The following is a 16,454-nucleotide window of genomic DNA, read 5'->3' on the forward strand; positions in this document are numbered from 1 at the left end:
GATAGTCGACGCGGTACCGGTGCACGGGCCGATAAGATAACCGGGAACCGGGGTAACAGCGATTTCGATCAGGTATCAGACACGATGCGAGTGTGTGAAACCGTTGCGGAGGAACGGCGCAAGCCAGTGCGCGTCTACGGAAATCGTTTTGCAAGTGCGACACGTTCGCCTGCTATAATAGCAGAGGCGCTCTTCGCTGTTCGACACTTTTCTAATAGCCTCGCCTAGCGTTACCGTTCCGTGGCACGATTCAGTCAATCAGGAAGGACCCACCGTCGACGGAAACGGCGAGCCCCGAATTCCCCAAGTTATCGGAGTCGACGGCCGTTAGTCGGTCGGAATGGACGAGGCGATAGCCCGCGACATTCCACTTGAGAGAAACTTTCGCCCAAGTTACGCGTACCTACCTGAAACTTTTTACTCGGCCTAACGTGATCTGCTGCTGCTGCTGCTGCTGCTGCTGCACTGCCGTAAAAGTATGCGAGTTCACAGACGGGATTTTATCTTGTTGAAAATGTCGCGAAACAAACTTCGGAAAAAATAAACAGTCGGATTCAATACGGTGGCGTATTTTCGTCCATTGTTCTCGACGAAGGATAGACCGAACCGAGGACTCGGATATTTTTTACGAATTCCACGGGCGTCTCGAAGGATTTTCCCCACCTTATACCATCTTTTCTTTCCAAGTTCTATCACGTCGCAGAGCTCGGGGTCTCTACAGGTTCTTCGAGACATCGCAGAGGCGAAGTAAAAGCTGTTTTATGCGGAATCTGATTAACCGTTGCCCAGAAAGTTGCGGCTTTGCAGTGCGAGATCTCTTATGTAGTTTCTAATTGATCGGAAGATCTTACGCCTCCGAAAAAGACTGAGAGAGAAAATAAAAAAAAAGTCATTTTTAATAAGCTTGTCCACTTTCATTTGACAACGAGATTAACAATAAATTGATAAACGATGCACCACTTTACCGCAGGCTGGAAAAATTCTTCTAGTCGAATGAATTGGTTTGGTCGAGATTTTTAATGAAAAAAAAAACCACAAAAAATATGAAAAATGCTCTCACGATGCGCATTAAATTACTTATTGTTAATGGTATTCAAGCCACTGCGTCTAGACACCCTAGGTCTTCGAAGCTATTTTCGCGCTCGTATATTGCGGTTTCGGTTTTTTAAAACATAAATATACACTTAGTTGCGCCCGCTGCAGCCCCATTAAACACCTATCACGGGATGAAACTACGGCGCATCGCGTAAAAAGTCCACCCGATATTCTCCGCCTGATTTCAGTTTGATCAAGAGAGGCTCAAACATTCCACTCGCAGTCTCTTATAGTCGGCCTCTTCAGAGTCACGTTATAGGCATTATCGATGTTTTCGCTGGATGGCGCAACCTATTCAGACCCAGCCAATGCTATTCCAACAACAATCCTGAATCCCCGAGCCTGGACCGTCTTCCGGGTTCTCCGGCCGCAAGGTTGTCGCGGACTTTACAATCTGAACGGTCGATCTTCCCGCCTGACGATTCCAAAGAAGGAGTCGTCGTGCAAGCGCCGTTCGTTACTCGCCGTAACCACGAATGGTAAATTTATTCACGTGTTTATTCAATTAAACCTCTCCGAATAACTTCTGATTAATTATCCCGAGTTGCGACGAGTAACGCGCGATGTCGGTCACAATTAAAACGGAGGCTGGCTGGAGCCGGCGTACGATTCGACGTTTCAAAAAAATTTCACAATTTTCGCCTCTCATCTGGCCGATAAATTTTGGGCAAGGTCGGGCGGCCGGGTGCGCGTTTATTTAAATATTCTCTTTGCAATTTGGCGGCTGAATTATATTGCCCAATGCCAAAGTCCCGATCTCGGGACTTTTTTTAAATTTCTTTATTTTTCTTTTTCTTTATACTTCTCTGGCGAATTTGTCGGAGAGAATCAGGAGTGGGAGAAGACTTCGTGATGTTGAACCGCGTGACTGGGCGTTCATCTCATTCAAGGAATTCATCAAGGATCTCATAGTCGTAGTGTGTTGAACAAAGCGTGCCGGATGTCGGCAACCGGATATCGCTCGCTTCTCGCTCTGGCTTCTCGATTTCCTTCGTCGAGAAAAGAAAAGCTGGCGAGAAAAATACAGGGACAAAATATCGCCGACGACTACTCGGGCATTACATGCCAGAGGCTGGATATTCGATAACCCATGAAAGAAAGTTTTTACAACAGCAAAGTAGCCGTGAGGAATCCGCGAATGTTGACAAAAGTTTCACTAAATTCTCATAAATCTTTGCCGGCCCCTGCAACGCGACGTAATATCTGAATATGTGTGCGCTCGCGATATTTGTCAAGATGTCATACGCATATTTGACGTTCCCAACGCTGGGCCGCCAAGGCTTGAAGAGCGAAATTTTGTAACCGCGTGAGAGATGACGTTACGCACGTTTTTGTAGCCAGCTCCTAGGCGTCGAAGTGCACACAAATCTCTTATGAAATTTTGAAATCCCGAGAGATGAAATAATCGATGAAAGGGATTGCCAATAAAACCGCTGCGCAATACTTGTCGCGATATTTGCATTTAGAAGTGTTTCACTCCTACTCTGAAGTATATAAATAATTATGGATATACGTGTATCTACATACCTATATATGTATATACATATATGTATGTGTATACGCGTACCGCGCATAAAGGAGGTGGAAAAATATTTGGACCAAACGAAACTTGACAGAAATTAATCGACGTCGTTCGTGTTTAATTTCGTTTGCCGGACGATTAATTATCGTTTTATGAAAAATAGGAGCCACGGCGTCGGGAGGCTTGTTATTCACCAACGTAAATAAGATTAATCCAACTTTTGTCAAACGTAGAGTTGTTGGGGGAGCAGGATGTAGACTTTTTACCCACAGAGGGTGACGTGAGTAATCGGCTTGTACGAATAGTTGTTATAAATTGGACGGAATATCATACTGGAACAAAACAATCAGTTGAAACGTACGTTCAGGCAAACATTGCTGAATTTCGAAAGTCGAAGAATGGATCCGCTCGTTAGATTTAATTGCCGTAAACGGTTTCTTTGAAAACTCGGTCTTTAGTCTAAGGAAAAAAGTAAGTGATGGGAATGAAGATCTAGACTCGTCGAAACTCATTTCGGTCTATCGATCTCCGCGGCAGTCAATCGACACGGTTGTGTAAAACTCGAGAAATTACAATTTTTTAACGATATGAATCGGTTCTCTTGAGCTTCCAGATTAATGGGTAATCCAATCGCAGTTCAAAGCCTTATAAATTTTTCACAAAAGAATTACAACACACGTACGTGCACGCTGCACACGAACAGCGATGGTTCGGTCACAATTTTTCTCTACACGCTTCATAATCCCGAAAGCATCGTCGACCTTTTTTATCCCACTCTAAAAATGGTGTCTGATCAAATATTCTCGACAAGAGCGGCGGTAGTTTTCATTTTTCCAATTCGTCGAGGTTCACTCGCGGTGTGGACGTAGCCGTTTAGCAAAGATGCGAATAGGACGGGAAGGAGAACCTTGACACTTGTTCTGAAAACGGAAACCCGCCCGTCTCAAGAACTTTCTACGGTGAGGTTAACAGGTTCCTCGTTTGATAGGCGCGTGATACAAAGTTTCTTGACCTCGTAACGCCGCGTGTCGAGTCGCATTTGAGGCTCCCGATCATCGGGGGCGAGAAACCGGGTAGGAATTTGAATTTCCGCGCCACGATGGGCGAGGACGACCCTAACCGGTCAGTTTGAAACAGCCATCGTCGACCCGGTGAATTTTCCACTGGAAGAAAACCCGGCTGCGGCACTGTCCGAATCAGCCGGAGGACACAGATCGAGGGGGAAAGAGAAAGCAGGTCAAAGAGCCGACGAGCGGCGACAGCAGCGGAGGCAGCAGCAGCAGCAAATCCAGCAGACTTCTCTCTCCGATCCTTACCTGCCGATTCCATCCGCGCCTACTTCTTCTTCTCCTTGCAGATGCGAAACGCGACATTCAGTCACATTCGGCCAGAGAGGAGGAGTCAGTCTTCCACAGGATCGTTTTTGCAGACCGATATAGTGCAAAGTCTCGTCTGGAATACGAAAAAGGAAGAAACAAAGCCGCGATTTTATCCTAATTTTTTCCAACATCATCAGTGGCGGAAAATCGGCTCGTTATCCCCGAAGATTAGGGTCTGCAAAAAGTATTCAACAAAGTAGAAATCCCTCGGGTAATTCACGCTCGCGTTGATCACGCACATCTCGCGGATAGTGTATACATAATGTAAGATGGAGACGGTGTATAATGTAATGACTCCTCTCACACGCGCTTACAAATCGGCGCTACCATGATGAAGAACAAGACCCTGCGGAGCGAGGCGCTTGTTTCAGCGACTACGCACGATCCTTCTCCTTTTTTACACTCGTCGGTTAATGAAAGAGTTTCAAGTGCCGCGGCTCGTGCTCTATCCGCGAGCTTAGTTAGTGAGTATATTACACGAAACACGGGCCACACAAACTCCTGCGCAAGTACGTTGTTTGTAATTATAAAAAGGTTGCTCAATTTTCGATTGCGTCAGTCCAAGTGGGTCGCGCAACGGGCAGCTCGTATCTCCTTCGGAATTTTGCCTTTTTTCTCTCTCTCTCTCTCTCTCCTCCTCCGTTTTGCTTCAATTTTATTGCCTCTTGTTAATAAACCTATTTAATCGAGTCCTCTATTTCTCTCAGATGATTTTCGAAGGAGTCCAAGATGACACTCGATTCCTATTATCATCTTTCTTCCCATTTGTAATCGGTTCACCATCATCCAGGAACGTTCGATCTTAAATTAAATAAAAATATCCCTGCAGAAAGTGAAGCCTACTACAACACAGTCGTGATCACGTAGGTAGCACGTCCTATATATGTTATATACATATGTGTAGAAGCGAGTTTATTAGTTTTTGCGAGGAATTCAATCTGAAAGTTTTGGAACTTGGTACGTATATAATACATAGGTATACATACGTGCTCACACGCAAAGGCACACGCGCGCATTTATCCGTGACTGGAATATCGCGTCGTCGGTGCGGAGGCTTTGTTATTTTTTCTATCTTTTTTCACTTTTCGGTTTGTTTGCTCCATTTCATTCCAGCAGTTTTTCTAAGTCGCGACGCCTCTAGCCACGACCAGTTAGACCCAGCGTATTTTACATACGGCTCGGCGTAATGATCCACGCGCGTGTGCGTGACTTTATACGCGTTACAGGCACGAGAAACGGATTATAGGCATAGACATATAGGCATTTGGACGGACGGTGTGCCGCACAGGTGAGAGTCGGGGACCTTAATAATTCCGGGTCTACCCCACCCGAATTTTGACATGTAACGAAATTGGGTCTAATTGGCAGATATTTGAGCGGGTCGTTAGAGTTTCTCTCGACGGGTCGCGTACGTATAGCCGAGTTTCAGATTTCTGTGCAGCGTTCAAGCCGCGCGGTGAAAAGGCGCATATCTCTTGCATGTGTACAGACAGAAATTGAACCTTGGCCTCGTTGATCGGTTTAGTATGCAGGGTGAATGAGTAGGATCGTTGGTTTGTTCACTTTGTACTTACCTTTTCTTTTTCATTTTTTTCCTCCTCAATGCACCCTAATTGACCGCGTTCGAGTTTCGATCGATCGTGTAAAATTTTCCCAATCGCTCTCTCGATTTCGATACCCGGCACCCATGATACAGCTGATTAATGTTACGATTTCTACTTCCGCAGAATATATCGACGGCATGGATTCGGCGCCGGTTCGAACGCGTGATATCGTAAGATCGTCGTGCAATCGAGGCCGCGGCCGTGTCTCGTTGTGAAATATTCAAACCGCAATATCGTATATGAGGTATTATAATCCCGGGTATATATGAAATCCGCGGAATCGCCGATGCATGTTGCCCGACTCTTAACTCGAGCCCGCTCCGGGCTGCAAGCCGGGTAAAGAGGAAAGTCATATGATCCGTGAAATTAACTCCCGACGATCGTGGTTCTTTTTCTACTTTTCTACTTCGCACACCGATCATAACTTTTAATACGAATTTAAATATCAGCTCAGCAGCTGCGTTTAATTGGAATGATCTGTCGCTCGTGAACGTTATTATAATGAGGTGTAAAAGCAGAGCAAGAGGCGGTAAAGTACGTACCCAGCTAATCTAACAACTCTCGATAAAGGTGCCAATTTGAACGGTGTTACCAGGAAGAGTGATCGCATGTTGTAGGGATTTTCAGAACGAACGACCAGAATCGTGTCCTTTTCTCCCCTTCCGCGATCCTTATTCTGATAAAATATCACCTGCCCCAGTACGCGGTAGCTTGTTACAGTGCGACGCGTACCTTGTAAATAAAGTGGAGCCTTTGTGGGATCGGGAACGCGTGCGGAAATATGCGACGTTCGCAAAAGACCCGGCAGATGGAGAGTACAACGGAGGCTGTGGCGGAAGGGAATGACATGGAACGGAGACGTCGTTTCCGGAGCTTGCGGAACAGAGATTGGGTAAAAGGGTCGCGAAAGAAGCTTTGTTTCAAATCTGCTTCGTGTCTCTCTCATAACTCTCCGGGTGCAATTAGCGAATGCCCTTTCATCCCTCCTCTCGCACAGTTGGACCAGATGTCGCGGTCGCCACGGGCGCAATCGATACCTACGAAGCTTGGCTGGTATTATGCCAACCGACACGTTCCCGGCTACGTGGACGCACCACCGCATTGATTCGCGAAGGGTGCAGGAAACGAGGGGAGGAATTCTGCATGGCTATCCGGCAAGCGTAACCTTCGCGTGACGTCACGAATTACGCGCAGCGTCTCGACGCATTGATTAGTCTCATTGTCACAGCCGGGTTACGCGTACGTAATAATGCAGGAAGAAGGAAAAAGAAGAAGCGTTAGAGAAATGAAAGCATTGCGAAAGCGCCTGATCGTCAAACGGTGTTGCGTGTATCAGTTTTACCATTTCGTTGTGCGGCACCGTCGGGATAAGCTCCTCAACTTTATCGAAAGGTCAACGCTGTGCGTAACTTTGCTATTCGCGGCCAGGGAAATGCAAGTGCCACGTGATCTGCAGAGATTTCAAAGTCGTGGTCGTTCCAATAACGTGCAGACAATCAACAGATGTCAATCTCACCGTTTCCAAAATTGTACCGCATCGGCGAACCTTCTGATATTCCAGACCACATTTCGTTTCTTACTTTTACATATAATTTCCATACTTCTTAGCTTCTGAATTCCCTTCTGAATTCTAGTGCCTCGATTAGTTCACCAAATGTTTAAGCTCTTCCAGTTTTGTGCACTTGTATTGCCAATCAATCAATCTTACGGAAAAAGTGATCCTGAATTTTGGAGAGAGGAGAACGAAGAGGTCGAGAAACAAGAAAAGGAAAGTGGGGATTTCTCTTCTGGAACTCGACTAAACTTCTAAAATATCTTAGGGTTTTCACCAGTTGCGCCGTGGGTGAGATTCTTGCAGGGCATAACAGCTCGGCAGCGGGTGAGATTGTCGTAGATGATGACGTCTCATATTCGACGACCTTATAATTACACGAGAATTGCATCAGGTCGTTACGATACTCCTTTTACTTAATTACACGGCACCGACCCACAATGGGTATTATGAAAAAGACAATTCATGCCATATTGCGCACATCGCGGGTCCTGACAGCCGCATCGCACTATACCACACCTCTCGTAGGAAGCGAAGGCCAGCCGTCCGCGATGAACACTGATCAACTCCGAAACGATCGGTGATCGCAATTTGATGGGACGAGGTGAGATCGAGGCGGATACATCGGGTCGGAAGATGCGATTCGAAGCCGATCTAGAAGCGCAAGGTCAAGATATCGATGTTCCATCCGATTCTCGAAAACAGAGCCGCCGCTTTTTTGAGTCGTTTAAAAAGATTGTCACGACCAGTACCCACTTCTCTGGTGGTAATTACCCGTCTCACCAGGGAACGCGGAACGCCAGTTCCAGCTGCGAGGCCAAAAGGCGATTTAGGTAGTCGCGGAAAACTCCCGATGATTATTGTTCGACTGAGAACCTCCAAGAGGCGGTGGAATCAATCATAATTCCGAATAATTGAAGGGGGTTCCGTGCCTGGTTTAGCGGGCAGCAACGGGGCTGAATCGGACTCATTACAAAAGGGTGTGAAACGCTAACGGCAGACGATGGTGGACACATTGTGGCGTACCGCTAAGTAGCAGCGTTGAATTCCGGTCAGTGGGCAACCTGATCTGCCGTAGCATTACCCCAGTTGGTTGCGACGGAGAAATCGACTCCTGCAGTCGACGCGCAGCGATGCTCGATCTCGGTTTGTTGGCGTCGTTTAACGAAATCGATTTGTTGCTCGGATCACTCGAGAGCAGTTAGTAACCACGGGCCGTCTCGATGCTTACCCTAAGAATTTTCCAAGTGATTCGTCAGAAACCCGCGGAGGTGACCGACAGCTTCGTAACGTTCCCACGTATCGTCGGGCAGATTGTCATCCGATAAACGTGACGACTCGCTATTACTCAGCAGCTTTATTTGATAACGCACTCGCATGACTAAGAAGTGCACAATCAGCCTCCAAGCGGTGTGGATTACGGCGTTATCACGAGGAAAACGGATTGTTTTTGTTCCAATGATAGCTCCGTGGTTTGAATTCGACGATGAGGCTGCCGGCCACTTGTTGTCTCTTATCTCTGCACTCGGGATTTTTCCGTTATCGTCACCGCGTTTCCGATTCTCACTGCAAATTACGAGTGATCAAGTTTTAGGCAGTCCCGTAGAAAGTCCTAGACTCATCTGGCCTCAAGCCGGTAGACTATTTACCGGAACTGCCTGCCTTTCCCGTAACCATTTTACGGTTAAGGGGGCGGCCAACGTGTCTCAGGATAACCACCATAAACGGAGGATCGTCGGCGATGAGCGTTTTCGAAAGCTCGCCAGGCTATCCGTTTGTAATTAGTTCCAGTTATTCTGCACCGTCGCGGGAAGATGGAGGGGGGTGGGAATAAAGGGCGTTGCACAATTATCGGTGTACGTCACGTTAATAAAAGTGTGTAATTTTCGGGCACTTCCTACGATTAGGCGGGCAAGTCGCCGGTCATTGTGCAGCCAACCGTCTACTTCGATTCGCGTCATTTTTAAACGATCATCCATCAGTCAGCCTATTACGTTGTACCTCAATCCGAATTTCAAATTCTGAGGTAAAATTGCGTGCGGCGCTAGGTTTTCCTGAGTTTTCAAGAATCTCGGTTCGTTCTCCATAAATTTACGATGCTCTTTGTCCGGTAATTTTCCGGTGTACACGTTGTACGTATAACCTACCTACCTACTCGTCGAACGGTAATTCGAGAAGTCTCCAATTTTCGAAACAAATGCCGTATCCAATTTTCCACTCGCATTTTCTCTCGTTCTCTTTCCACTTGAATCTCTCACCTCGTTAAACCTTATACACCGTGATATAGGTATACGGATACGGAAAATTTAACGGCCTGTAATTCTAAACCATTGGAAAGCTCCGCCGAGAATTTCGAGAAGCTCTTCGCTTATTCGATCCCGTTACGGTTTGAACCCCCCTGAATTTCGAGAAAATCATCGTACTTGCGTAGAGTTTTGTTAATCCGCTTCCTTTCCCAGAATTCCGTCCTGCTGTAAAAACCATTTCCAAGAAAACCCTCGACAAAGGATCCAGCAGCGACGACACTCCAACTTCTTCATGTTTCACGAATCGCTGCCGATGATCAATGCGATAAGAATCAACCACCGAATATCCTCACCCTCTCGATAAATTGACTGCACAAGTTTTTTCTTTCTTGTATCACTTCATCCTATCTTATTCACGCATTACGGCATATTTGACCGTAAAGCCTGCGGACCAGAGGCCCAGTTTGCGAAGAGACTTCAAGAATAGCCTTGCGGTGCCCGAAGGTCTACCGTAGATATGAATCAATCCGCGTTCTGAGAAACCGTTATCGCGCACCGAGTACCCACTGTGTCAGTCGTAATCGAGCGTATAGACAGGCACACGAGGAACGAGAGACAGTTATGAAAATCGCTCTGCGGTTGTAAGCCGAGCAAATTCCTTCGGCCTGGTTCAGCTGAGGGCGATATCCGCCAGAGCAGCAGGTGAACGATACGGGTCTATAATGCTCGCATGTATGTAGATCCGGTGTCCGTGGTACAAACAGTCTCTCGTATCGCCGCTCCGTTATACCAATAGCTGACTGGGCAGGTAGGTACCTACACCCCGGTGAAAGTTAATTTAACAAAATCATGATCTCTCTGTGGGACCAGGTTACGTAAAACGGACAAGAAAATATTAGAAGCTTGCCGTCGTCGTCGTCGTCGTCGTCGCGAGGCCCGTAGCAATTCTTTCCTTTGCGTAACGTTGCTTTATAAACACCAGCTTGGATACCCGCTGCCTTATGCTCCGTATGTTAGTCCGCGGTCTGCCATGGCTGCGAGGAAGGCACCGAGAACCGGCCGATTCGTACAACGAGCGTCTCACAAAGTGCCAGCCGTGCAGCCGATGTCGATGAATTCTTATCACACGTCCTCCTCGCTGTCCTTTCCGAGGTGAAAAATCGTTCCCATGACTGTCTTGCAGGATGGATGAAACCCAGAGGTCGAGGACGCCGTCGCGGTGTACGCTGATTCCACGCAGCCGGCGGTGGACGCCTCGAGGAAATGGGATCCGGCAGGGCTTACATTTGCCAGCCGCGTACTGGATTATCATTAAAACTTTAGGCACGTGCCGTTTTCCCCCGAGTTATGCTTATACTCACCGGTCCGCACCTCGAGACTTTGAGTACTTCTTCAGGCCGCTGAACCGCGAGTTAGCTAATATCGGACGGTGTAAGTGAGAGTTGGATCGATTTTTCGAGCACCGTTGATCACGCCGATGCGTTTTATGCATCGGAAGAAAGTGTAACATAACGATCAGATCTTCAACAAAGCTGTAAGGAATTTCGACCACCGTCCTTCGTTCAACCGTTTTTGCCGAACACGAATTCGGTCGGAAGCATAATTGGCGCCGTGTAATCCTGACCGCAAACAAAACCGCTCGTTCTCGGAAAAGCAGCGATGCTCTAATCGCGCTCGTCTCGCGATAAAACCGGGTGGCCAGTATTCGCTAATAATCGTTATTGTACCGACCTACACGGAATCGTTATCTCGTCGGTAAATTTTGCGTTTTAAAAATCTGACCATCCGATTGTCCGTGTTACACCGTATGAACTGTGGTGGCAAATGAGTTTCGAAAGGCTGAAAAGGTGGGTGCGGAGACCCGGAAGCTGAGGAATTTCATTACCATCCACCTTCGGTTTCGGTTTCCTGGCACCTGCACCTCTCCCTCCGTCTCGCTCACCTTTCAACTGGACTTTTTTGTTTCAGAATTACAAATTGAAGGACGCCGGGAAGGTTGTCGTCTACACGACGACAATGGGGATCGTAAGAGAGACCTACTACGCTTGTACAAAGGTCAAACAGATACTCAGGACACACATGGTTAAGTACGAGGATCGTGACATGTTCATGAGCACCGAGTACCAGAAGGAACTTCGCGACCGGATCCAGTCCACGACCATTCAGGTCCCCCAGCTATTCATAGACGGGCAGTATATCGGGGTGAGTGCAACAGAAAGCGAATCACGATGCATTCAGCGTCCGGAAAAGCCGTCTGACGTATGGAAATAAAAGTCACTCGAATCAACTAAATCGCGAGAGTTAGTTTCAAAGCAGAGCTGAACTCGACGGTGCGACGAGCTAATGGACAGAAGCGTAATCGACACTTGTTCGCAAATTATAGAAACTCTCTAAACGTCGTTCCACTTTTGTCGACGGACCCAAGCTTTCGGCGTTAGATCGGTTCGAGAGCTCGTGCGAAACGTGGCACACTATTCCTCTATACATATTCATCCCATTCAATCACATGACGCCCACGAATGTCCGAGAATCTATGGTCCCGTGGGCGAAGCGCGCCAAAGCTGGCCTAATTATTCCGTTTGTGCCGTGTCTCTGCAAGCTCCCGGCTAAAGTTCCGCCTACTTTTCTTCCTGCCGTTTTAACATTTCACCCGAGACGTTGACGCAGCCTTGCATCGCACGTGATGGGCGAATACGTGGGACTCTCACGCGGCCTCATCGACGGTTCATATCGTGTGAGCATCTGCGTTTGACGACGTCAGCACTGATCGCTGTTAATCGATGAAAAGAAATGGGCACGTCCGACCTTGGTAATGGGTGAATTCCTCTTTTGTCCTCTCGTGATGCTCCACGTGGAGAATATGCCACGTGATGAGCCCCCCCCCACGGGGGTTCATTTTGATATTCATTTAATGAACTGAATATAGCATCATTACGTAGCTGGTATATACGTCAACAACTTGTCCAGAAGCTCTTCGGTGTACGTTCGAAGATATTTAAGCGAGCTGCCAAAATTATATGCAATGCGCGCCTGTAGCTTCATTGTCAGGATCTCTCCGCAAATTTGGATGCTCATGTCGGCGAATATATAACGAGTATTGATTAATTGATGCGTATCCAGGTGTGCCGTAGATGTAGGCTGTATTCAAGTCGTGCCGATCAATTACCGTACAGCGTTGAGAAGAGACAAATAATCAAGGGAAAAGGGAAGGAAAAAAGAAACGGCACCGATACGTGAATACGTATTTTCTCATAGAATGATCGTGAGAACTTGCAGCGTGCGATGGAGAGATGTTGGTCGCAGGGATTAGTTAGACATCGGTTAAACCACCGGCGTCTCGTCTTGGTCCGATGAAATTTAGTACAATGTACAGCCTCCTGGAATGTTTGGTTGTCAGTTATCGCCGCGACGGGATTAAGGGGAAAAAGATTTTTGAAACACTCGAGACTTCAAAACACGACGCGCTTGAGCTGGCTTAACGAAATGCCCTCCTTCCAGATTTAATGGAAAGGATCCTGCCTTAGCTCATCCTTGGTAACGGTCGTCGATAATCTAGAAGGAGAGGCTCTCGATGATCGAAGGATGTTGCGAAAGTCGCAAGAACTTTGGGACCAGCTTGACCGAGACGTGAAATACTCTCGCACGGTTAAAGGTCAAGCTAGTAGAAAATCAGTGTTTGCCAGGCATCGCGTCGGGCGAAAAAAAAAAAACAATCTCGTCATCCGGCAGAGGTGTACGTAATATCATCTGTTTGCATACCGTAAGACGACTGGCGTGTATGCTTCTAAACGAAACGTTGCGTAAGACCCAGATGGACATGCGTGTGCTCCACGGCTACTCGAGCTTGAAAAAAATGAATGGTACCGTGTGGGGATTAACTGATCAGTATGTGAACATTTTTACGATGACGATTAATTATCGCCGGTGAAGTGTGTCTGCGGTTCCTCGTGACAACAATCCAGTCTCACAGTGCTCGTCGTTGATCTTGATAAATCTGGGAAATCAACAGTCGTAAGAGTGACTGGAAGAATTAAAAAGTGACAACAGATCCGTGCCTTATTTACATTCCGAGAATTCCGTCTCGGAAACTTGACCCGCCAGACGAGATTTTCTTGAAAACGAGATTGGATATTCAGTCTAGCTCCAGTTGGGGGGAATGTGGCAACCAAACTTCAGTTTCAATTCCATTAATCGATACATGCGTTGCACTAGTCTGACAATGAGTCCTCGTCTCCTCTGTTCACTGACCGTTAATATCGATACGCCGAACTAAAACTGTGAAAATTAGTCTTCGTGTCAGTGGCAAAGCCCAGAAGTAACCTTTGGTGTTGACATGTCAGGCACCGCCGAACAAAAGATCGATGAAATTCGAAAACGCTGGCAGCACGAGAGAGAAATAAGGAAGGTTAACCGAACCATTCGAACGGATTCCAACTTTCGTCTTAAGTGTAAAATTATACCCATTCGTGGAAGAAACCAAAGAAGCGTCTAGGTGCCAGGTGGGATCCGAAGTGATTATGATTACTGACGTTCCAACGCAGTGATATGGGTATTTAAAAATCTCTCGGCACTTCGATTGCGGCAGAGGTTTAAAGCTCCTTTCGAATCCAGTATCACGGCACGTTTTTCCCAAACGTCTTGACGTCGACAACGCTCAAAGAGTGTCAATCTTTGCGCAAATTGTTTCCAACGCTTCGTCGCTGTGGCAGAGATCTTCGCGATGGCTTGAACGTGAGAATTCAAGAGACGTCAAAGTCCCTCCGGTCTTCTCGACTCGAGGAGTTGCCAATAAGCGTGAAATACACCGCGAGGAGTTCCAAGCAGGTTGGATACAGCCGGATGGATAGAAACGTGCCTACGCCGTGTCGCGCTCATATGTATTATATTCGAACGAATATGTGTACACATACGCAAGTGAAATGTCAAGCCATTTGATCCAAGGCCGTTGGCGAGAGGTGAGGCCAAGCCTCGCCACCTAGAACCACTTCTTCATTTATACACACATTATCACCTGGACAAGTCTCATGTGCCACAAACCACGTGCGTACAAGTCACTCACACAGATCACTGTAAAAGGCTGCATTCCAATTCTCCTGCGTCACATTATTATTTTACACACTCAGCGAATTCGAAAAGTCGAATATAAGTGCGCTCTTCGCAATAATGACGATTAACGATTGCGGGCGATCGTAACGATCATCGGGAACGCTTGTATTCGATTAAATTTTCATTTTCGAGCCGGATTAACCTGCCCGCTTTTAAATTTTTAGTTACCAGCTTATTTATTTCCTTGAACGCGGCAGAATTTTATATCCCTTCTTTTTTTCCCTCTTCGTCTGATTTTTTCTTACTTCAATTTAACGTCAAAAATGCGGTTACGAGAACCGTTAGCATCGCGTCCTGCATACATTATAAAAGTTTGGGGCCGGCGTCGAGCGGCAAAAATCTCCAATCTTATCCGATCTTAATTTTGGCCCTGAGGAGTTGGGTATTGAAATTTTATCAGCTATTCAGTATCCAGCTGCCATCGCCACTTTCCTCGTCGTGCCGGCAGATTCTTTAACTTCATTTCTTCGTCCAACATCCCCGGGGTGGTCGAAATTTAATTTTTATTCATTTATTTTTCCTCCTTCTATTTTCAACTAGACGTAAGATAAACAACATGTGAACAAAAAATTCGCACTCAAAGTACCTACAAACAAGCGTTTTTCACGTGTCTCGTCAAATTATTCATTAGTGCATAGTACGTCAGACGAGGAGAGGAGCAATAAATAAATTATCATCCCGCCGAGTGCGGAATAGCAATAAGTTGAAAAAAGGAAACGATAAAACTGGCATAATCAACGTATACCGCAAACTGATTATATCATCGATCTGTACAGCTTCTCAGTACGTGCGAGAACAACTCGCTTGATAAACATTCGGAAAAAGCATCTAGGTGTTTGTGCACGTGTGTATATAAACATTGTGCACCGAGCTGCTTTGTTTTATTTTTTTTTTTTTTGTTCTTTTTCTTTGCAGCCTTTTACCACAGTCGACAAAGCTAATTCCCCGCATCAAAAGAACCGCTTTCTCGAATATATATACCTTGTATTACAGATATATACCAGCAAGAAATATTTAAAGTCAAAAATTCTAGAAACTTCGATTCAGTAACGATTTACAGATACGCTGGTGTGAGCTTGGATAGAGGAGTAAAAAAAAAATGTTTTAAATCGCAGCCGATTATCTCAGAAAAAAACGCGTCATGTAACATCAATTAATTTGAATTCGTTCGGCGGATAATCTGCACACTTAATAGTACAATACCACGAGGAAGTGACACAGTAGCCGACAGTAGCAATTTTCTTGGTTACTTATAAAAGCTGTCGGCTGAGAACCGAGACGTGACGAGGCAACATCATTTTTCTTCCTTTTATCTTCCTTCTTCCTGTTCTTCTTGCCTTTGCGCGGTTGTAATCAGTGTCAACGATACTCGAACGTCCAGCCACGTAATTTCAGTACCTACCTCGTCATCGACGAGAGTGACAATTAGCGACGGCTATCCGATTATCCGTGTTCAATAAAAATTCGTAACTCTCGTTTGCGTTTATTGATGATTTTCTTTAACGCTTGTTCTTTCTCTTCTTGCCGCAGGATGCTGAAGTGGTTGAGAGGCTGAACGAGTCCGGAGAATTGCGACGCATGCTGAAGCCGTACAAGGTATGCATCGTCCTGCAACGTCGTCTGGTATAAGTCAACGTCACGCGCCCTTTCAAGTTTTTCATTTAATTTTCCTTCGTATCGTCTGTTTTGGATTTGAATAGGGAATTTTTCAATTTCATCGGATCGGTGACCCCTGAGACGCGTTATTCTAACATATTCACGTCGATGTCGAATATTTTAACGATGTGTTCGCATGCAACGCCGACAAATTTTACGAGCCAATTGCCGTTCGGTGAGGACGTTATTTTATTTACATAAAATCTATTTCTGCCGTTCAACGACGCTCTGCGCGATTATGCTACTACTTTCCAAACTGATTATTCCTACTTTTACATCAATCGTGCGTTTTTA

At 46.3% G+C, this 16,454-nt stretch overlaps 1 protein-coding gene across 1 annotated transcript in view; it reads left to right on the forward strand.

Annotated features, from left to right (window-relative positions):
• Positions 1-16,454, forward strand: part of LOC124184798 (soluble guanylate cyclase gcy-33-like) — an 86,028-nt gene that overhangs the window by 65,531 nt on the left and 4,043 nt on the right. Inside the window, exons 16-17 of the mRNA XM_046574899.1 lie at positions 11,367-11,600; positions 16,035-16,100. Of these exons, the coding sequence (XP_046430855.1) occupies positions 11,367-11,600; positions 16,035-16,100 (300 nt within the window). The remainder of the gene's footprint in view (positions 1-11,366; positions 11,601-16,034; positions 16,101-16,454) is intronic.

The sequence above is a fragment of the Neodiprion fabricii genome, chromosome 6 (genome assembly GCF_021155785.1).
Source record: "Neodiprion fabricii isolate iyNeoFabr1 chromosome 6, iyNeoFabr1.1, whole genome shotgun sequence".
NCBI lineage: Eukaryota > Metazoa > Arthropoda > Insecta > Hymenoptera > Diprionidae > Neodiprion > Neodiprion fabricii.